At 33.7% G+C, this 25,011-nt stretch overlaps 1 protein-coding gene and 1 pseudogene across 1 annotated transcript; both read right to left on the bottom strand.

The window, feature by feature from the left end:
- Positions 1-9,995: 9,995 nt before the first annotated feature.
- LOC120120410 lies at positions 9,996-15,137 on the bottom strand (annotated as a pseudogene).
- Positions 15,138-16,732: 1,595 nt separating this feature from the next.
- LOC120120409 (luminal-binding protein 4) lies at positions 16,733-19,466 on the bottom strand (the record flags this gene model as incomplete). The annotated part of the gene is made up of 7 exons (XM_039140063.1): positions 16,733-17,396; positions 17,491-17,573; positions 17,694-17,848; positions 17,967-18,446; positions 18,529-18,771; positions 18,873-19,087; positions 19,186-19,466. Coding segments are annotated over 7 exons (1,953 nt in total), but the record flags the coding sequence as incomplete, so codon positions are not given.
- Between the last annotated feature and the right edge of the window lie 5,545 nt (positions 19,467-25,011).

The following is a 25,011-nucleotide window of genomic DNA, read 5'->3' as shown; positions in this document are numbered from 1 at the left end:
TAAGCATATAAACTGTTTAAGACGTGTTTTGCCTCAGTGTGCTGAAACACTAGAAGATGTCGGGTTTGAAAGATGGTCAAGAGTACATCAACTTGGAGCAAGATATGGTTTCATGACGTCTAATAGTGCAGAATCAATTAACGCTCTAAGTCGTCATTCCCGGAAATTACCCATTACTATGTTAATGGAGTTTTTTCGAGCCTCTATTCAACAGTGGTACTACAAGAAAAGAAACCATGCAGGTATTATTTCTTTGAATTCGTAACTTATCATATTTTACTAAGTATTATTTATTTAAATTTACAGGAACATTGGAACATCGTGTTACACCATGGACTGAAAAAAAGATAACGAAACGTGTTGTGAAGTCAACGTCATGGAGAGTTGAACCATGTTCAAACACTTTGTTTGAAGTACTGGATAATAACTTAAATGGGCTTGTCGATCTAAATGCAAGGACGTGTAGTTGTATGAAATGGCAAACATCTGGTTATTCATGTGGCCATGTTATAAAAGTTGCTCTTCATCTAAACCAAGATGATTCAAGCACATACGCTATGGATTGCTACACTATAGAAGTATATCGACAGACTTATGCCAAGATTGTCTACCCTATTTCACATCCTTCTGAGTGGGACATACCAGATGACTTACAAACAGTTTTGCCACCAGCCATGGACAGAAGGCTACCTGGCCGACCAAAAAGTCACGATCGTATACCGTCTAAGGGTGAAGAGAAGAAGAGATCGACATGTAGTCGGTGCAAGGAAAGTGGTCATACAAGGTTGACATGTGGATCACCAGTGCCATCACAATCATCTTTTCCTCTACCAAAATATGGATCATCATCAAAATCCAAAGCTCATATGGTGTCAAGAAAAAGGCAATCAAAATCGCAATCATCTTTAAAATCCCAATCACAACTGGCTTCACCTTTTGGGACTGTTAACTTAGGTGATTTTTAAATGCAAACGTTGTATTATGTAGATTTTATGTGTGAACTTTTAACATTTTCAGTTAGGCATGTATTAGTAACTTGAGTTTGAAAATTGCTATGATCTGTTCCAGTTGTTATCACTTAATAGGCAATCATCTTAATGTCCATCGCAACGCGGAAATTACTATCGCAATGCGAAATGAAAATCGCAACGAGAGAATCACAATGCGAAATGAAAATCGCAACGCTAATTTCGCAATGCGAAATAAAAATCGCAACGAGGGAATCGCAATGCGAAATGAAAATCGCAACGCGAATTTAATTTCGCGTTGCGATTTTCATTTTCGCGTTGCGATTCTCTCGTTGCGATTTTCATTTCGCATTGCGATAGTACTTTTTGCCTTCAACATAATGCAGATTGAAATCAACAAAATCAACCATTACATTTCAATCAATTAAACAAGCACAAATAAGAATTATGTTAACATCAATTAAACAAATCAACTTTTACAAATCACCTTTTACAAATCAATTAAACAATCAAAAAATAAGCAATAATTATTAGAGAAAATAACACTTATACTATTGAATCAACTTTTGCATCCATACATCATTTTCACGCAGCTCACTTCTGAGATTAACCTGCATAAACCAAACATTTGCTCAAACAACACTTTCTACACATCTAAAACCTACAAACAGCAAATTATTGAATTCTAGGTACTTAACCAAACATTTTCAAACCACAAGCCTATAAACATACCAATTGTTTATGGACATTTTTATAACGCGGATGCAGGTAGGCAGCATCTCGTATATATCGATCTAGCCATATAATGTCGAAACCACAAGCCTACTGCAGCTCTATCTATATCGGTGGGAGGTAGATACTTTATACTTCCTGTGATCAAACGGTCCAACGCCAAGCATACGAGAGGACCACAATCCCCTCTGGGTCCTTTCGTTTATTGTGGTGCGGTCTCGTCTCTGCTAACTGTAATATTGAGCTTCTTTGGCTTCTTGTTTCCAGAACGAGTCCAATAATTTATCGCATCCAAGTATTTAGCCAAATAAGAGCTCCATCCCTTAATAATATCTCTTAAATCAGCCAATGATATGTAATTTATCATGCTGTCATATACTATTGCCTTAAGGGATGGGATCTGAAGCTCGACGAGAAGCCAATGGTTACGTTCCAAAACAGGGATAAACACCTGCAATCATAAGTAATAATTCATTCATTTGCGCACTTATTTATGAATACCTTTAAACTCAATCTAAAATAAACACTAACCTTATCGACCTCCCACCATGCAGGATAAAGTTTAGCTTGTCCATTGCCCAACGCAAATGATTCATCTCGTTGATTCTTCAAGTGAACGGCGTTAAAAGACGTCGGCATAATTGTATACCGTGTATTTCTTTTATTTTCCTTAAGTTTCCTAATTATTAGAAGACGTGACACCCACGCATCGATATGTTGTTTTACAAAAAAAGACATATATTAGTAACTTACATAAATTTACAAAAAAAATAATCAAATGAAAATATAAGAAAAATATAAGACTTACCCCTCCATCGAAATAGCCATTGTCTTCGACCCCTAATAATACGCCCCACCAAGACCGATCAAGCAACAAATAGATATCATCATTGAGCTTGCATATGTCAGTGAAACACCCCTGGCTTCGCTCATGTAGATAAAAATCAACTGCGGTCTTAGCCCAAAGGGTATTATCCAGAATTGTGTTCGGTAGTTGTTTCCTCTCCTCTTCAGATACCGGTATGGTACTGGCCGGTAACTCATACGAGAGCCAACTTGAATCCATCATGTCCGGCACATCATAGGGTTTCTCAAGAATCCTACATATGACGCCATGTGAATCGGGCTCTTGAATGGTGGGAGGGACCGCTTCAACGATGACAGTGGCCTCTTGAACGGTGGGAGGGGACTCTCGAGGAATGATAGGGGCCTCTTCAACGATAGGAGTGGACTCTTGAGGGATGATAGGCGATTCGGGCTTCTTCTTGCGGTGTCTTCGCACTATTGGGGTATACGGAGACTTAATAGCACGTGCACGCCGTCTAATGCGTGAACTCTGTCGTGCAAGAAAAACCCGACGTAAAGCATCCACCTTATCGGTCCGCTAAATAAAAATACAAATATCAGTAAATAAACAGACATGATATTTAAACAGTGAAAACAAAGATAAATATATTTCAAACTTTCAACCAAAAGACAAAACAAAGACAAATACTAACTTCACAGTGTTAAAGTAAAAAGTTTAGCAGTTTTGGCAGCAACCGAATAAATTTACTAAGCAATCTAAGTGAAATGGTTAATTTAAGTGAAATTATGAGTAAATTTATCATCAAGTTAAATATGGAAAATCTTAAACTTACCTCGTTGCGTAGAGTATGAACCTCATTCTGCAACGATACTACCATCTCACGTAGAGCGGCAACCTCACCACGTAAAGTAGACACCTCCACACGCCATGCACCATCGTTATCGCGTAGAGTACCGATCTCCTCACGCAAGGCATTGACCTCATCACGTAACTCCCTTGACTCATCCCGTGGAGGTGGAGAACAGGGAGATAAAAGTCGTGGCATCTTTGTCGGTCGCCTATCATGAGGTGATGGTGGAGAAGAGACTCGATGATGTGACGGGATAGGTGATGGCTCTCGTTGTAGAGGTGTATAGTCGGGTCGATCAGGTGATGGCTCTGGGTGAGGTGATGGCTCTCGAAGTGGAGGAAGTGGAGGCTGCTCATCATTCGTACCATCAAAAAAACGCTGACTAGCTTGCCACCAATCAGTGGCAAGCTCAGCCTCCGTGGGTTTCAGTCTCATTAATGGAGTGTTGGCCTCCTAAAAATATAAAAACTAAAACAAAGTTAAACGTCTACTATTAATAACTTGTTTATATATGATAGTATTTGTGTTAACTTACATTATTTATTGTCGCATATGGTATTAAGTCTTCCCAATCCAACATACGTTTCCTCTTCCAGGAAATAGCCCTAGGAATATCATCTGAGGATTTTAATGCATATGTCCGCATGCTGGGAAAGCCTCGAATATCCAAATCTACAAACAATATAATAACAAACATTAGTAATTGTTAAATAATTAATTATAATTTTGAAAACATTATATAGAAATTCTTACCTTAAAGGCCCAAACAAAGCCTGACAAAGTGTATTTCGACCCATCGCCCCGCAAACTTTTGCGGTCATCAAAGGCAGACGACAACTTAGTCCAGGTAGCTTTCCATATATACGAACCCTACGGAAACATATTCCATGCATTTAGGTCCTCTACCAATAATATTAGCTCCTGAGGAATAGGTTGTCTGGCCTCTCTGCCTAAAAAGCCGGCATACAAAAGTAGTAGAAGGCATACTCGGACAACATCGACGTCATTCATCCGAGTAAAACCATCTTTCTTATTAAACAATTTCTTCATGTCGTCGACGTGTAAGTTCGGCTTCTCTATTGACTCATCAGGAAAAACCCTGGATAACCATGATGGGCGGGTGATATGACGAGTGTACCAGCCTACATCATCGTGTCCGAATCGTAGACCAGTGATTAAGCAGAACTCCTTCCACCCAAAACAAGTATACGCCGGTGGAAAATGAAACCATATCTCTTCCTCACCACGTTGTATACTGTCGGGTAGATCGCTAGTCATGGTCTGAAGCCACAAATGGGTCAAACTAGCATCTCCACCCGGATGCTGTACTCTCAGCCATGGCCCGAAGCAGGTTTCTTCAAACAATTTTCTTTGTGCAGGTGAAAGCTTCGAAGCAATTGTAGTGGCTAGGCTAACTTTATTCCTTAATGTCAATGAAGCCGAAAAAAATTTATACAAAAAAACAATAAACATACCAAGTTAGATATACCAAAAATTACACTGTCAAGATATACCAAAAACAAAACAATAAACATAAATAGTAGTTTATTCTTGAAACTAAAATTTGCAACACTGTTTTTGTCTTTTGGTTGAAATGAAAATCGCAACGAGATAATGAGAATCGCAACGCGGAAATGACTATCGCAACGAGAGAATCGCAACGCGAAATGACTATCGCGACCAAACAATCGCAACGCGAAATGAAAATCGCAACCGCGAAATAAAAATCGCAACGCGAAATGAAAATCGCAATGCGATTTTGGTTTCGCGTTGCGATTTTTATTTCGCGTTGCGATTATCTCGTTGCGATAGTTATTTCCGCGTTGCGATTTTCATTCTCGAAACTATTCTTCTTCTGCATTACTTCAACCAAAAGACAAAGCAAAGACAAATACTAACTTCACAGGCTAAACAGTTTAGCAGTATTGACAGCAATCGAATGAATTTAATAAGAAATCTAAGTGAAATGGTTAATCTATTATTGAAATTACCAGTAAACTTATCATCAATCTCAATATGAAAAACCTAAAATAATGCAAAATTTTCAAAATAAAAATAAAAAAAACTAACCCTCGGAGGTTGATTTTCCATTTCTGAATGATTGTGAGGGATTTTTGACTGTGAATGGTTGTGAGGGATTTCGCCGGCGATGGGGACGGAAATCTTCGGAGATGGGGACGGATTTCGCCGTAGAGAGTGAGAGATGGAGATGGGACTGAGTGTTGTGTTTTTTGGTTTGAGGTTATGAGTTGCGATTACTGTGGACGGTTCAGTTTCCGATTTATTAAGAAAAAATTCGTGTTTGGAATTTGAAAAAAAAAATATGCGTTAATACGAATGGCGCTATGTAAATCGCGTTGCGAAAGTCAGAATCGCGTTGCGAAAGTCAGTATCTCGTTGCGATTTTGTATTATCGTATTGCGATAGTCAGTATCGCATTGCGATAGTCAGTATCGCATTGCGATAGTCGGTATCGCATTACGATTTTCCCAATTCGCGTTGCGATTTACTTATTCGCATTGCGAATTGGGAAAATCGCAACGACATTGTATACCATCGCAACGCGATTTCCAACTATCGCAACGCGAAATGCAACGCGAATTTGCGATAATGGAGATCGCGTTGCGAATTAGCGATCGCATTGCGATTTTGTTGGTCATTTTGGCAAATCCGGAAAAAGTTGGTTAAAATCGTATATTATATGGGATTTTTGGTCACTGAGGTTATTTTCTCTTTGTATAATACTATACTACTATATATCTATAAATAAGAACTAAGTGGGAATATATATTTTTTAATAATATGTGATTAAAATATAGTATATATTTAAAATCGTTCTTAGTTATAACTGTTTAAATTTTAGACTTCTAAAGAGAACAACATTTTCTTTTACCATTATAGTCATCCAATAAATATTTAATTAAGTAGGAATATTTGTTTATGCAAGTACAATACTTAAACAAAATATGTATTTGTTAGTGTATTTGAGGAAAAAGAAAATGAGAAACAGAAAAGTTAATGGATTAATTACAGGTTGAGGTTAAATAGGCCATGGATCCTCTTTATCTCTCACATATTTAATGAAATGATTTTTGAGTGAAGGAATAGCCAAAAATTTATATCATAGCAACTAAATGATGGTGGTGAAATTGGTCCATGGAAACATGTAGAATTATGACTCCACTTAAAGTGTACCAAACGCAAATAGTTTAAGCTTATATATATGTACATAAAGGGTTCCTTTCATAGCATATATGTAAAACTGAGTCAGGATCCACATTTCCTAATCTTAGTAGTAATTGTATTGTTATTATGAGTTGTTAGTCCGTCTTTAATCTCTTATTTAACTTAAATTTTATTGAAAAATTAGTCGTTTAATCTTCAAAAGTTAGTTTCTGACGCAATGTTCATTAAAATATTATTATATCAATCGAAAATAACTCCAATATAACTTAAAATTTACTGCATTGAAACTCCAATTGCATATTTTTAATATCATAAACAAAATCGACGGTAACAAAATTCTTTAAAATCTATAACGTGAATCATTGCTCTAATGTTACTTATTAAGAATTCATAAACGATAAAGAAAATAACAAAACAATATTGACATAGAAAAAAATACATTAAAAAGTAAGATTTATATCAAAAGGCGAATAATATATTTTATTTTTCATTCGAGAAGATTTTGAATATTATGCAACAAATTCTAATGTCTAATACTCACTAAATTAGTTGTGACAATAATCACACTGTCACTCTGTGTGTGTTTTACATTAAAATAAGAATAAAATGCAAATCGAACGCTGCCTTAACACTTTAGATACACATGCAGATATGATTTCACTTGTGATTTAAGACTAATGGTGAGATCTTTGAAGGACATGATTGAGCTTGATTCCCTTGGGTTAAACATGGGACCTCCATCCATCGATGGTTGTTGGGCCACGTGGCTTTCGTTTGCTTGAACCGTGTTTCATGATAACCGTACCTAATTATAACCCCATCCCTTTGTGTGTGTAAATAGTTTCTTCACTTTGGAGCTATGATTCTTGCATGCACACGTGGTTAACATCCACCGCCTTCACTACATTTATCTTAACGTTCTTTACAAGTGAAGACGCTGACAATTGAGATGGTAATTAATGAAGTGTAATTTTTATTATTTTTTAACATAAAAAAATTAATAAAATATTGCTTATGATTGAACTAAGTTCTTAAAACTTGTTTGAGTTAGTCAATAAAAGTATAAAATTAGTTTTTAAATTAATAAAAGTAATGTTTGGAATTAGAATTAATATATAAATAATCGTAAAGAGATGGGAGAATATATTAAAGAATTTATTTATTGTTTCCATAAACAAAGTACTATCGGTGTCAATAAGTGTGATAGATTAAGAAATTTGAATTTGTACGGTTGAATTTAAGTTCTACTACCGTTATTTTTTTGTAGACAATTTATAAATTTCTATATAAATCATAATTAATACAAATTACTATCGATATACATGTCCATTGGAGAAGAAGAAGAAGAAACATCACAGCAATCCACAAAACAACTTGACTATGAGCACCCAACGCAGCGCAACGCCTATCCCACCAATTTGATTTGAATTTTGAAACCCGAATTAAAAAAGTTGAAGGGCGGCGGAGGGCAGCGTTTGGAACGTGATGGAAAACAGAAAGGAGGAGGTGGTGGGTGGACCCCATTCCCCACGCGCATGCACCCAACAAAACCAAATCAAGTGACACATGGAATTCAACAGCAACCGTCTGATTCAAAAACCCAAACAACAACAACCGATGAACCCATCCATTCTCATCATGTCACATGAGTGACCCCATCTTTAGACGTGGACCGCATGTGACCTCACCTAGTGCATCCCATGTCATCAATAGAAAAAATAATTCAGACAACTGTTAATACTGTACATTCAAGTTTATCATATGCAATGGCTTCACTATTTAGTCACGAGTGAAATTGCTGATATCAAAGTTCCAAAATCAACGTTAAACTCTGTAGATTATTGGAGCCGTTTGATTGGGATACAGTGGGTTATCCACTAAAAGAATTTATTCTCCATTATCCACCACCAAATATGTTCTTACTTTCATATCAATGGCAGGGAAATAAACAGCACAGATATATATATTTTTGTGGATCCCATATGCTCAATGGGGATTTCAGCATTGGATAACCTCGGGTGTGTTTGGGGTTGCATTCGGCTTGCACTATTTAAAGTTAAAGGGGTGAATTTTTTTCGAGTTTTAATTTTTTCAAATTCGATTCAAACTTTAATATATAATTTTAAATTTAAATCAAACTTAATAATTTTAAACTCACAACTTTTAAATCAAATCAAGTTAATATACTCGAGTTCGAGGGTTCATTTATGCAGAGGGTCAAAAAGTGAAGCACATGGTTGGTTTGGTCGGCTCAAGGGAGGGGCCTGCTTTCCACTATAGCATTGTAGCCTGTAAGAAGCCCACAATTGTCCCTAATAAGTGATGATCCTTTTGGACCACAAGGCCTTTTTCATTTTCAAAACGACTTCTACTCCTTATGGTTTCAATCTAATTTCTTCCTTCCCAAGGAAAGATTTAAGATTGAAATTAATACTGATTTCTTCTTTTGGCCTACAGAGGCGGATTTACCCTAGATAAAAAGCATTGTAATAATTTCAACTTTATTGGGTTGGGGGGGCACCAATTAAATTAGGGTCCCTATCATGCCAATTTTCCTCAACTCCCTTTAGCTTCACTGTAAAGTGGTGCTCTGTACCAGACTGCATGCACATGAAATTCTAGTTTCTAGTACAGTACCTTACAATGCTCAACAATCAAGAATTTCAAGATCCAACCTAACTTTTGGCAGTCCAATAATGAACGATGAAAAATATGAACCCATCAAAACTTTACTTTTGCCTCAAATTTGGCCTGTTCTATTCATACTTTTCTACAAATCAAGCTATTTAATCAAGCCAACGATTAAAGTTTGATCGAATATGTCCTAAGAATTAGTAGATGTTAATGTTTATAAGCTTCAGAGTCCTGCAATTTTCCACAAAAAGTAGAGATGGTCGATGGCCAATGTTAATCTAACTACCATGACTCGAAGAGAAGATGATTCAACCAAAAGGAATAGAATGAATATAACCTATACATCACTCCACCTTATTCTCAAGAATGATCAAGACAGCCTCCTCATTTCTTGTCCCTAATGACTGAACAGAAGGATAGAATATTTGGGGGTGGGGGAAGATTTTACTTCTTTTCTGGCGAGAGACAAAAGGAAGTGTCCTTAGTAACACTGATGAGTTCTCGTCTCCCAAAAACTGCTACCAGATTTCATCCTGCAATAGCCAAATTGAACCAGTGAATGTGGTGGACATTTCTAGTTTATGTGTCGACTATAGCTAGCTAGTCTTCTTTATGTCTTACTACAAATTAAGATGAGACGATCTTAATTAAGCTAAGACAAATGCTGTTGTTTACTTACATCAAGCTGGCATATAACCTTGAAAGGAAGGAGTTAGGTGCATGAACCAAGCTTGAAACTTTTTGATAAGACAGCAATTCCTTTCATGTTTGAAGTGAAGTTTTTGGTGGAAGAAGCAGTTCACATGAAAAGATTGATTCAGTTCATATAAAATGTTTCTATAGTAATATATAATGAAGCCTTAGTTGTTACTTTCCTTCCTGAGGGCCACAAGTCACCCCAGAAACATTTTCGAGCTTGAAGATGCAAAGTTGGATTCTTAGTTTGTGTGATAATCTCACGATCAAATGAACCTTCTGAGGCATCTGGATTGGTTGATCAACAAATATTCATGTGAACCTGCCTGCCTCTTCTAACAGGAGGGAAGACGATCCTTCCCCAACCACCCCTAAGATTAGCATCAACTGTTTCTTCTTCAGGATCTTCCTCACTATCGATGATGTTATCAGTTTCCATAGCATCAGAGTCAAATGCAATTGTATTCACTTCTACATATGGAATAATGTCAGGAGTTTCTTCTACATCGACTAGATCCTCTGTCCAAGTTCAAAATTTTTTTTGAAACAGCAGAGTAAAAATAAGCAGAATAATAATAACAATATGGGAGTTGGAGACAATACCATAGTCTATTTCAAAATCTTCAGGATTTCTCTAAGCACGCGGCTCTTTCAAAGTCTCAAATTGCATACCATCCAAAGGCCAAGGTTCCCTTTTGAAATTTAATAATGGCGGCTAACATTAATGCATGAATAATAGAGGAAAAGGGATGATGATTAGAAGTGCAGTGCCGGTACTTCATGTGGGGATTAGCTCACTTTTAAAAATAAAACATACTAAATCTCAAATGGAAAGAAAAATGGCAGAATAAAAAGATATTATAAACTCCCAGCATTTAAATTTGCTGACATATTGCATAGAATATTAGATAAGATGACGAATTATATGTAAGTGAACTAGAGGAGAACCTTGTACGAACGTTGTGAAGTGGTCCTCTGCAAACGTTGAACAAAATGACAGTATTTTCCAGATTTCTCCAATGGACAACGGCCATCATGAGGGCACTGCATCATGAAAGTTGGTTATAGTTGTCTTCTCAAGAAAAGAAAAATAATAAGGTATGCAGCAATATTTTAGTATGGGAAAAAGGGAAGTAGAGGGAAAAACATCACACTTACGGGAGCAACAATGAATGCACCACTTCTAGGATCAATAGGGTCCTTAGAATCTTCCTTGTTCACCTTGGCTTACGACATTTCTAAGAAGTGACAACTAAGGTATTATATAAGCATGGGAAGAAAGAATATCCAAAAATGAAACACAAAATAACCCGACTGTCACACACCCGACCCGTACCCAACCCGGATACGAATCTGAGGTGTAATATTGACTTTTCAACGCTTTGACCCTTTGAAAATTTTACTAAAATTGTAACTTTTTACCTTTACTTTAGTGGTGAAACCCTCATTAACACGAGTTAATATCAAAGTTAAAATTAGATGATGAAAACAAATATTTAATATACTTACATAACTCTAATTAGAATATTCACAAAACAGATAAGAGCATTTGCGATTTAAACATTTGTAGTACATGCTAACAAAATTTCAAAATAACAAAATCACATACTATTCAAATCGTCTGATTTGATCTTCTTCAAAGGGTATGTTATCCTGACCTAGCTTTACTTGGCTAACTTCTTTGAACCTACGTGTGAAAACACTCGCACGCTAAGTCTTTGACTTAGTGAGGCATAAATGAGCATAAATAAACATTTAAAATGTTTACTTAACATTTCAGGAGAACATTGAATACGAGAAACATTATACATTTCATAAAAATAACATATATTGTTATACACTGTTCAATTAATATTAACTTGTTTAAATAACCCAACATATATCACTGAGAACTCAAGGTATGTGAGTACTTTAAGGTTGTACACTGTCATTGCAGTCGAAACTGCCGCATAGAATTTTGCACTGAAGTGTCACGTAGAATATGCATCAAAGTGCCACATAGATTTGTCCCGAAGGACCGCGTAGAATTGTCCCGAAGAACCACATAGAATTATTCCAAAGGACCTCATAGAATCCCTCAACTCTTGGCATGCCAATTATACCTCTACTTCTCATAGCACATACTTTGAGTTTTAACCATATAAGTATTTCACATAACATTATTCAAATTATTATTCATTCACATAGAACATATACTCATAGTAATGAAATCAAAACAGTGCTTTTGAAATACGATTTAAGTAAAACATTATAAAGATATTTCATAAAAAAATTCAAATTGTTTTTGATCGAAAACCTTCGAGGTTGGCTCATCGCTAGCCATCCTCATATCGAATATAAAATAAGTAAGTTGCACTCACATTTGCCTCACTTAAGCCCTAAGCAAAAAAAAATCCTTTTCACTTTCGCTCAATCTCCTTATTACGTTGATTCGTTTGGTACTTGCTTTCGATCGAAATCTACATGTTAACATGACCAAAATGAATACCGAAGCTCAATTAATTGTTAATCAGTCAACATTTACATAAACTAAATGAACACCTAATTCAAAATTTTAGGCTGAACAGTATCGATACTCTACATCCAGTACCGATACTTCCCTTCATGGTACCGATACCTACATCAGTATCGATACCCAAATTGCATTTTGGAATTTTCTTTACAATTACAGTATCAGTATCTTACTATTGATATTGATACCTCCAATATCAATACTACCCCTTCAGTATCGATTATGTTCATCCTGTTCATATGGTATCGATATTATTCTTCCAGTACCGATACTCATTGGCCATAATTCACTTATTTCATTTCAAATTTGACCCAACATTTATCTAAATCTCATACTTCTAACTCCATTCATACCCTTAAACTCAATAACACTTATTACAACCAACTTACATCAATTAAATCCCCTTTAACATCAAAAATTTTCACTAGAACACTTAAAACTAAAAATCACACCCATTCTTCAAAACATGTTCCCAATCATTTATAATACCTCAAACATCTTATTCAGACCTTTGACAAGTCAAATATACCTTTAAAATCTAAATACTAATCAATTTTCATCAACTCTCTTAAAAATCCTTTTCACCAAATCACCATTAACTCATCAGTCTCATAACTTCTAATCATCTTTAAGCTTTCTTAAGCTTCTATACCACCCAAAAGCTCAAAACCAATTCAAAAATACAAGAAACAACCAATTTCAAGATTACTCACCTTAGAATGGAAGTTCACAGTAGAAATGAAGAAGAGAAGATGAAGAGAGAGCTTCTAGGTTATTTTTCCCCTTTACTCCTTTTCCATCACATGTTTATATAACATTAAAAATAGATTTGAAATTCATTTCATGTCAAAAAGACCATTTTCCCTTCCATCCTTCAATCTTTAATAATATATCCTAAACAAAAATTTCCAAATCAATCATTGAACATTTTAATTTATCAAAATCAAACCGCTAAATTTTAAGTTCTTACACTTTAGTCACTGACCTGATGTTTAGGATATTATACCAACAGCCCCAATTGTCTACAGAAAAAAATGGGAGGACAAAGTAAACTCACTCTTCTTTCCATCCACAATATGTGAGATCGCATCTGGGATATAATGTTAGAGCCATGTGGTGTTCCTCGTTCTAACTTCAACCAAGACCTGCCAACAATCAAATTTATAAAAACTGAAATAAATAGGATAGAATGCACAGGACCAAAACAATATACTCCAAGAACAACTTATATTCTACAAGTCATTTTCCAGGAGACTCAAATTCATCCCATCAGGTTTCAGAAGGGTTTCCAAGTCGGGGTGGAATGGAATGAATGATGTACATTAGCTTGTGTTGTACTACATAACACAGAGGAATACAAAATCATTGATAATCCTCCACCAAACATATTCAATGAAAAACACATAAAAATTTAAAAGACATACCAGGACATCCTGAGTCCGATTCCAAAGTTGCCGCACTCCTGTAATTCTGTCCTTCACTGATGGTATCTCTCCAAGCACATATGACTTCCCCGTCAAGAGACATTTTGTTTTGTTAGGACAACTAAAACAAAGATAAAATTTAGGTAGAACAACAAACTTAGAGCGATTACAAGGCCATGTTGCCTCTCGGACTTTCTAACCTCTTTTGACAATGCTTGAAGGCTAGTACAGCCGTGAATAAGGGGCAAATTCTTCAGGTCTGAAAAATAACGTAAACAAATGACATAAAAATATCAGAAATTGCCCAAACATGCCTTATATAAATGTACCACACAAGTGATAAAAGTTAATGAAAGCTCTCTATGCTCACTTGCACTAGTTCCATCTATTATATCATCATAAAGAAATCATCACATACAAGTACTAATCTGGACTCTTTTGTCCCATCTATTTGGAAATCTAATCATCGCCAAAGAAAATTGGTAATCTTGAGTTCCACTCTTTTCTACCATCATTTATATACCCAAAGATACATGCTATAGGTCACTATGATGTAATGAGCTTATATAAATGCAATAACATCCCATGTTCAAACTTTCCCGTTTGCATTAGCATGATGAAGCTGAAGTTCTAATTAGCTAGCTCCCTAAAAAAGGCATTTCCCAGCAACAATTAGATTCAATTTCAATGAAAATGTGAAGACCAACAATTACCACCTTGAATAAGGCTTCGACCTGTACGCTGCACAGATTGAGATGGTTCCACTATGTTCAATTTCAATATAAATTCTTTTCATATACTTTCACTAAATGACAAATTGATTCTAACTTATAAACACTTTTCAAATCCAGTACCCTTCTCACTTGGGATGAAAGTATTTTAAGATACAATTTTCGTCAGCAATATTTGCATGCAGCTTGTTTTGAGCATCAATTTCTTATTCATAACTTAATCATTTTGAGCATATCATACACTATCTAAAATGTCTCGTAGAATAAAATATAAAATCATAATTTTATTATTGAAACATTTAATTTTATCAATAGATAATATGCCTTAAAGTTCTAAAAAATAATTTTTTTTATAAATCTCTCCTTTTTTTTGTTCTTTTCTTCCTATCTATGCTTATTATCGCGGGCTACCATGATAAGCATAGGTTCCTGCTCCAAGAGAGAATTTTTTTTTGCTTGTCTTGTTTGGAACCGAACGTCGTTGATGTCAAGTTCATGATTCCTTTTGATCTTTTTGTTGCTTTGTCAATAATTAGGACCTCAAATGTTAAAAATATTGAATCGCCTCCTCTTTGGTCAAGAGAGTCTACTGCCATTGTATGGTGTTAAGATCCAAACATATCCTTTATCATTCCACTGGAGACTATTATCATTCGCCTGAGCAAGAACATCGAAAAGCCTTTGCTAACAAAAAAAAAAAATTATTTCGTCCATCAACTGGGTCCTCCTAAAAAAAGGAAATAAACCGCCTCCACCTCAAGAATGAGGGGTTGAGATGACCTCATTATTGACTAAAATCAAGAGAATGTGGTTATATTTTCCATCATCAGTCTCTTTATGACATTTTCTTGATCAAATAGAAACAAAATATATCATATGTCCGGAGAAGACCCTTCGAAGATTGTCAGCTCTGTGCTAGTTGAGACCTTTAGATGGATTCCTCCTTTTACCCGAGCGTTCAAGGAATGCATCTCCTCCGGACACAAAGATGACATAACCCCGAGTCCACTACAATGCATAAACAAGACATTTGGTAGACCCACAAATCTACCGAGTGAAATTCAAGATCTGAAAGTCATTCTAACCACATAATACTATCAATTAAAGTCATTATAAATACTCAACCAAAAATGAGAAAGGGATTATGGCCATGTGCTTCTCTTTTACTCATATATCCTTCGTTATGTCTCTATCCTTATCATAAATAAATATAGATCAACGATCATTTTTTCATTGATTAAATTTTTTCATTTAAACTAAAATAAATAAATCATCAACTACCAACAAAATAAACTTATTTTCACCAACATTTCGTAAATTTTTCATCTGAGTTAGAACTAGCAATTCATGTATTTTTTTCGGCTTGTAAATTTTATCGAATCATAATCTAGGACTTTTATATTGTTAATCTATGTTACATCTATTCTCATAATGGTCGATTATCATATTCGAATTATTTTTTCTATGTTATAATTATTAACCTTTAACATTCAAGTCAACCCAGCATAACAGCTTCCATGATTCCATCTAATTAAATAATAATTTTAGAATTTCTGAATCAATCAAACTTTTTATTTAGGATAATTATTAAATATATGCTGATCTATAAACATAACTAAAAGAAATCTCCGTACAAGATTAATGAGCAGTTATTACTATTTTATCCCTAAAGTTTTTGGCAAACAAATAAAATTATTACTGATTTATCTCACTAAAAACTCAACCCATTAAATCTAACCATTACTATCTTTAAAGTTAAAGAAACAAATTATCATAAATTCTGATCAATTAAATCTATTAGAAACAAAATTCCCTTACTTTTTCTTTAGATAAAAATTGTTTTTAAAAAAAAAACTAAACAAAACAAATTATCATAAATTCTGATCAATTAAATGCTTTAAAAGAAAATTTTAAATTTTAGAAGTGAGAAAATTTTCAAGTCTATGCCTTTACTCTCAGGTATCTTCAGGTAGTAAAAGAAATTGATTTAACTGAAACATGATTGGAATTTTTTTAAAAAAAATTAACGCTAAGAAAGCATTTAAAAATATATATAAAATATTACGTAATACTAATTTGTTGAGATAAAAAAAAGGATGTTAAGTAAGCTTCTTGAGTCAAATGATTAAATTAAACTTTATAATTTATATGAAAGTTGGAGCAAATTTAATTATCTATAATGTAAATTACCCAAAATCAAACGTAATTTTAGTTTTACAAAAAAAAAAAAAAAAAGAAAGAGGGCAATTCTACCATGAGAAAAATTACAATAACTTCATCTCACCCACCCTACGCTCTCATCTTCTCACCCCTGACTGCTTAGTCAGCAGGTGCACAGTCAATAAAATTAGAGATCGCTTCACAGTTCATCGTGATCATCATCCTCTTCAGTCGCCCCGCTCGCTGGGGCTCCACCAGATCTTTGGTATACAGCTGTGATGACGGGGTTGCATACAGCCTCAACCTCTTTGAGCTTCTCCTCGTAGTCTTCCTTCTCGGCAGTCTGGTTATCGTCAAGCCATTCGAGAGCCTCCTTTATGGCAGTTTCAATTTTCTCTTTCTCATCGGCTTCGAGCTTGTCAGCAAGCTTATCCTTGTCATTAACCTGGTTTTTCATGTTGTACACATAGGTCTCCAGGCTGTTACGAGCATCAATCCGTTCCTTCACCTTTTTGTCCTCCTCGGCAAATTCTTCTGCCTCGCGGACCATTCTTTCAATCTCCTCCTGGCTCAGACGACCTTTATCGTTGGTGATGGTGATCTTCTCTGATTTTCCTGTGCCCTTATCTTCTGCCTTAACGTTTAAGATACCGTTTGCATCAACTTCAAATGTAACTTCAATTTGAGGGGTTCCCCTGTGCAAATGAGGGATCAAAAAAAGTCAAGTCAGTTAACGGAGGTGAGATGCACAGAAAACAAAGAAGAGAACTGATGGAGGAGAAAGAGAACCTTGGAGCTGGAGGAATCCCAGTAAGATCAAATTTCCCAAGCAACCTACAATCCTTTGTGAGACTCCTTTCACCTTCAAATACCTGACATCAAACACAGCAATTAAAATAATGTACAAAACATTCCGGTTCTTAACTGGGAAAATAAAATCCAATTTTCAAGCAAGCATTTCCAAGTTTTAACGATAAGCCTGTAAAATTTACCTGAATAGAGACGGTGGTCTGCTGATCCTGGTAAGTGGTAAAAACTTGTGACTTCTTGGTTGGGATAACAGTGTTCCTGGGAATCAACTTGGTCATTACACCGCCAACGGTCTCAATTCCAAGAGTAAGAGGAGCCACATCAAGGAGAAGAATATCTGTACAATAAAGCATTACAGACAAATATCAGCATGCGCTGGATTCAATTAGGGCAATTTGATCAGCTATTGGCATGTACAGTTGTAACGGACAAAGTAACGGGAGATGAAAATATACCTTTGGTCTCATCACCACCCTCTCCACTCAAGATGCCACCTTGTACAGCAGCACCATAAGCAACTGCTTCATCTGGGTTAACACCCTTGTTGGGCTCTTTTCCATCAAAGTAATCCTTAAGGAGCTGTTGAACCTTTGGAATTCGTGTGCTTCCACCAACAAGAACAATCTCGTCAATTTGGTGCTTCTCCAAACCAGCATCTTCCATTGCCCTCTTCACAGGTCCCATTGTCTTTCTGAAGAGATCATTGTTCAACTCCTCAAAGCGAGCCCTGGTCAGGGGCTCTGAGAAATCAGTACCATCAAAAAGTGATTCAATCTCAACACGGACCTGATGCTGGCTGCTAAGAGCTCTCTTGGCACGCTCAGCTTCCCTCCTCAGCTTCCCAAGAGCCCTGTTATCCTTGCTGATATCCTTTCCATGCTTTTTCTTGATCAATTTAATAAAGTAGTCCATAATCCTCTGGTCAAAATCCTCACCTGCAAGAAAAATGACCATAAGCCAAAAAACATAACAAAAACAATTTTTAAAAGCCTATAAGAAAACTTGGAAGATTCTTACCTCCCAAATGCGTGTCTCCATTTGTGGAAAGCACCTCAAATACACCATTGTCAATTGTCAAGATACTGACATCAAATGTCCCACCACCAAGATCAAAGACAAGAATGTTTTTCTCACCACCCTTCTTGTCCAAGCCATAGGCAATGGCAGCTGCAGTTGGTTCGTTAATAATTCTTGCCACATTGAGCCCAGCAATAACGCCAGCATCCTTGGTGGCCTGCCTCTGGGCATCATTGAAGTAAGCTGCAAATCAAACAGAAAGATAATTTAAGCATAATCTAGATCAGATAACAGAATCTTTTTTTTTTTCAAAGAGAGAACAATGTTTCTTGTAATGTGCTCACCAGGAACAGTGACCACTGCATCCTTGATTTTCTTCCCAAGGAAGGCTTCAGCTGTTTCCTTCATCTTAGTCAGAACCATGGCACTGATCTCCTCGGGACTGAAGACCTTGGTCTCTCCATCCTTGATCTTTACTTGAATATATGGTTTGCCATCCTTGTTCACAATCTTATAAGGAACAAGTTTCATATCCCTCTGGACCTCCTTATCCTCAAACCTGCAAAAAGGACAAAAGCATCGCCAGTAAGTATCATTTCCCGATCAGACCTTTAACCTAAAACCAAACACAAAAAACATAAGAAGAATGTGAATTACTTTCTTCCAATAAGTCTCTTGACATCAAAGATAGTCCTCTCTGGGTTTACAGCTGCTTGATTCTTAGCAGCCTCACCGATCAGCCTCTCACTATCAGTGAAAGCCACCCATGATGGTGTAATACGGTTACCTTGGTCATTGGCTATAATTTCAACATGACCGTTCTTATATACACCCACACAAGAATAAGTTGTACCAAGATCAATTCCAATGACAGTCCCCAATTTTGTTGCTTCCTCCTTTGCAATAGAGATTGCAAAGAGACATCCTGTTTGCAAAGTTTACACAATGTTATATTGATATTAACTTATAATAGAGGAACTTTTAGTAAACTTTTAAAGACAAATTTTCAGTTCAATCATGGTTGATTAAAAGAAGGATCAAGATCAGATTAGGCAAAACTGTTAAGTGTACCATAAAGAGAAACAATAATCAATAGCATATTTAACGAATTTTCTAGAGCATTCTCGTACATAACGAATACAATTACAAATATATTAAGATATTGCACCTAAAATAGATATATAAAATAAACTCAAACACAAGATATTCCTTTATTAGTTCAAATTCTATTAACTAGATCATAATCCTAATCACAATAATTAGCAAGTTATTCACTCTAAAATCCAGAAACTTCCAGTTCTAGAATAAGTGGAGAGAATTTCACACGATATGAGATCACTGAAACTCTCATTTCACGATCGAGTACATCAATAGAACCATAGAGCTTAAACCAGATCCAGTACGAACCAAGTTACGGAAAATAAAATCACAAAACAGAACTAGATCTACAAGACCACAACATTTTCTCTGAAACAGAGAAAGAATAACAGATTTTTAAGTTGCGAAGCTAGTTGCAGTTCCAGCGTTTTGTATTTGAAGTGTCCGCAATCTGCATCTGAAATAGTTTTTTTCCAATGGGAGTTAATGAGAGAAACATGTCATATCTGATGACATGGACCAATAAGGTTTCGAGGACTGGTTTTCTTAGCCAATCAAAATCGATCTTGTTTTGGGGAGATCCTGTCCGTTTATTTTCCCCAGATATTTGCGTGTTCGGTTCCTGCTCGCTTGCTTTTCCGAGTTAATTTTCTTTTTTTTGGATCGAAGCTTTTCCGACTTAATTTATTAATATGATCTTTCGGTTTAGTTATAGTCAACCTATCATATGGTATTCCCCCCATCAACTAAGTTACTATAATAATTTTATTTCCAAATTTTCCGACTTTTATTTTTATTATTTTATATCATTACTATTCAAAAGTTAGGGTAAACTTGACTTAATTGAGAACATTAAATTATATTGAATTAATTTTATTTTGATCATTTAATTTTAATTGTTGATATAATAGTTAAGTAATTTTATATAATAATATATTTATTCTTCGTTACTTATACATTTTATTATTTTTTGGTGAAAAAAAAATAGGATGTTTATGACAATTTATACAACTTTTAACCATTTTTTTATTAGTCTGGGTGAATACAAGGTAATCTTTGCTCGAAAGACTTAATCAATTGATAATGAACGTTCACACACCCCACAAACGCGGTGCTTTAACTTCAAGAAATAACAATTCTTTGACAACTAAAATTATTTGATTCGTACTTTTTAATCACCTATTTTTGACAGTTTCATACAAGTCAATTAAATTATATAACAACTAGTATTATTTTTATGAATTTTCCCCTCTAAAATTTCTTATATAAAAAGGTAAAATTTCTCCCTTTTTTCCACAATAAAAATCATTTTTTTTCTAATTTTCTTTTCTAATATCTCATTTTCCTTCACGAGCTTTCAATAATCCTTTTGTGTTGTTCTAATCATTGGTATACAACTAAAGTATATTTTTTGAGCAAAAACATTAATTTTTTAGAAGAGTAATACTAATTGTCTTTCCCTTTAAAATTTTCAAAAATTGCATTATCTTCAGGGACGATGTTTAATTCAAAAATTACATTGATCAAGATGAGTTTTCTCTTAAGACATTCGTGACACAATTAATGCATGAATTATTTTTTGTTCGATTAATTTGTCTAGTTAGTGTTAACATATTTGTCTTAGTACATTTCCAAAAATTTATAAGTATATTATAACTATTAAGTTATGTAGGTCACAATGAATAAATTTATTCTTGATTTGCTCAAGCTTGAGCACTTGATGAAACCAATTATTATCGTTGGTCCTAGAGGATGATTATATTATTCAAGCATTCTGAAGTCGACTATGCCCTCTTCAATCTCCTAATCATCGATGAAGTCCCAGATCATATTGTCGACCCTACTATTAATGTCGTCATCAAGTTTGACAAAGATAATAGGATGATAAGAGGTTATTTGTTAAGCCATATAACTAACAACCACTTTGAACTATTTGTTAAAAACAAGTGTGAAAAGTTCATTTAGACACAACATAGAAGTATGAAGTTGAGATACTACATCAAGAAGTATATCGTCAGAGAGTGAGTCAAGTTTCAAATTATTGATGATAAATCGATAGTAGATCAAATTTATTATTATGAGAAGTTGATTTCATACATCTTAACTAAAAAAATAAATGTGTGAAATCCTCAAAATAAAAAAGTTCATATTGAAAAACTGCTCAAGTCTTAATCAGACTACTGCCATCTTTTTTTATGTAACTATCGTACCTTTATGAAACAAAAAAGAACATTTATTTTGGGTCGACTTGAATATGATTTTGATTTCAAGACGACCATGTTAGAAAATAACGGGGTTTGAAGAAGAGAGTAAAACCCTAAAATAAAAAAAAAAAATTATGAATTTCAGGTAATTAGAAAATAATAAACCATAAATAAAATCCTTTAAATGTGTTTCGTTTTAACAATTTAGCGGTGGAGAATAACTTCCCGATTCCCAACAAGATATTTTGATATACCAAATATGTTAAATAGTTTTAACAAATTTTAAATTTATATTCGATTCAGTCATTCGAATATATAAATTATTTTTAAGGTCAAAAACTCTAATTTACTCCTCACTCTATTGAAAAATTGAGGCTTATATTGGAAATATCTTTGAAATAATTTTTACTTTGGTTTCGAATTTCAATCGAGTCAAAAATCTATTTTAAGCATAGTAGTACCGACACTACATAAATAGTATCATATTATTCATGAAGTATCGATACAACTATCGATGCTGAAGCCCAAAATTACACAGTAGTATCGATACTACTATAGCAGTACCAATATTGTTTGTAGGTTTGATAAAACATAATGCTATTTTAGAACCGATACTATCTCGGTACCAAAACAACTTTTCATTGTAGTATTGACACTCTACATGGTAGTATCGATACTACCCTTTTGTTTTTGAAATTGTCAAAATTCAAGTATACTCATTTGGTATCGATACTAGTCTCAGTATCGATACTACTTATAAGAGTAGTATTGATACCCCTTGTAACAGTATCGATACTACATTTCCCCAACTGTTATATTTTTGTATTTAATGCAGGGAGCATCGTACCCAAAGCCCGAGTATCGATACTACAAGCGTCTGAACATCATTTATTGTAGGAAACTACCTCCCAACGACTATTTACTCCCACAACAATCCAAACAGATATAATTATTTTAGGGAGTTTAAAAACAAGATTTCAAGTCATACGTGAAGAGAAGAGATCAAAGAGAAAGCAAAAACCAATCAATTTGAGTCAAAATCAAATCAATATTCTTTAACATTCATTTCGCTTTCAAGGAATACTTTTGTACTCATTTGTTTTTATTTTCTCAATTGTTCTTATTTGTTATTGAATTATGCAAACACATTCATAGTGAGGTTTTTATAAGTTTGTAATTTGTAATTTTCTATTTGAGAGAGAGTGTTAAGAATTTGGGGTATAATTCTTGAGGGAGTTGTAAGTTACACCTTATCCTCAAAAGTTACTACAAATGAGTGAATTTGTGAAAATCTTTAGTGTGGATAGCTATTGTAGTGGATGTAGACTTTGGTTTATAAAGTCGAACCACTCTAAATTTTTTTGTTCAATTTTTCTATTTTCTCTTCAAATTTTCACCAAATTTTTTATTTGTCAATTTACCCACTTCTTACTTATTTCATCAATTCGATTGACTCAACAATTCACATTCTATATGCAAAACAATATTGAAAAAAAGAAAAATTAAGAAGGTGATTTCTGAAAGAAAATATTATTGCATATGTACCATACTAAAACATGTTCAATAAATAAGAGTATACTTAGGCTAACGAGATATAGCCGAAGATTTTTCGATGATGTTAAAAATTTTTACTTTATAAATATTTTTATTTATTTTTAATATTCCTTTACCATATTTTATTTTTTAATACTAATATTAAAAATATAAATACAAATTATTATATTTTAATTTTTTTGTCACTAAAGAAATTATTTAATATTTAAAATATAAAACGATGAAGTAACGTAAGCTTGAATCAAAATAAACCTTTGATAACTTTGAGTAAAATTTTAGTAACTTTTTTTAAACAACTCAAAAAAGAAAACAACACAAAATAAACAAAATAAATTAAAATAACAAAAAATTGAAAGAAAGTTAGATATGACGGCACTCCTAGGAAATTGTCTTGAAAAAACTGTGATAGAGAAAGACGTTAAATACTTATCACAACGTAATTAAATACAGACACTCCAAATTAAGAACATGATAAACATCTTGAACAAAAGAAAGCACTACCAAAACAACTTTGAAAGAAATAATAATGATTTATTTCAGAATTATCTTGTTAAAAATATATTATTTAGGTGCCCATTTATAGGCTAAAAAGACTCCAAACTTAATAAAATTTATAAAAATATATTTGGACTAAACTCTAAAACTTAATAAAACAAAATAAATCATAATTTCTCTACATCACTTGATAAATAAAAATAATTATTAAATATGATCTTAAAATATATATAAACAGTTTTAGGTTGAATTTAATTATAAATATTCAATAAAAATATTAGAAATTTGTAATGAATGAAAAATCTTGTATTAAACACATATATAACTTTTTTGATTCTATTGTCTTCGCTAAAATAAAATTATTTTGAGTTCCTAACGTCGAATTAATACATTTCAAGAGCATTGTAAAGGTCGTTGATAACTAACCATTTCGTAAGAAGATATCTTAAAAACTTAGATCCTATCTAAAAATCCATAACAAGTCTGTTGATGTTCTAACTTTCAAACACAGATTCAATTTTTTTATTCAAAATCACTAGTATTATCCCATATGTATGTATAAATAATTTAAAAATAAAAAATATTTTTGATTGAAAATATGTTTAACGAATAATAGTAGAATTAGGTTGACGAAAGATAGTTGAAGACTTTTCTAATAAAAGTATTCAATTTTTTAATACTTTCTAAATAGTTTTTAAACTTAAGGTGCGTTTGGTTTACAAAATATAAGATTATCAGTGGGAATAAGATTATTGAAAATGTTGTATTTTGTGTTTGGTTAAAGGAATAAAAGATTATTGGAATATATATTTTACCAAATTGTCATTATTATATATTTGTTTTTTTAACAAGTTGAATTCTACTATAATTTTACTATAATTAATTTATATATTTTCTTTAAAAAATTTAAATTCATATAATTTTTTTTTTACAAAATTAAAATGATAATTAGGTTTAATGAAAGGGTAAAATTTTATTTTAACCCCTGAACTTCATATAAAATTCTAATTATGGACTTTTTTGTAAATCTAAAATAGTTTAAGGATAAATTTGTAATTTAACCTTCGTAAAAAAAATTTATTCAACAACAGAAGAAGGATATTTTTGAAAAGAAAAAATATTTAAGGGCATT

The sequence above is a fragment of the Hibiscus syriacus genome, unplaced genomic scaffold, assembly GCF_006381635.1.
Source record: "Hibiscus syriacus cultivar Baekdansim isolate YM2019G1 unplaced genomic scaffold, ASM638163v2 tig00110338_pilon, whole genome shotgun sequence".
In the NCBI taxonomy this organism is placed as follows: domain Eukaryota; kingdom Viridiplantae; phylum Streptophyta; class Magnoliopsida; order Malvales; family Malvaceae; genus Hibiscus; species Hibiscus syriacus.
This window is presented reverse-complemented; position numbering and strand designations above follow the sequence as displayed.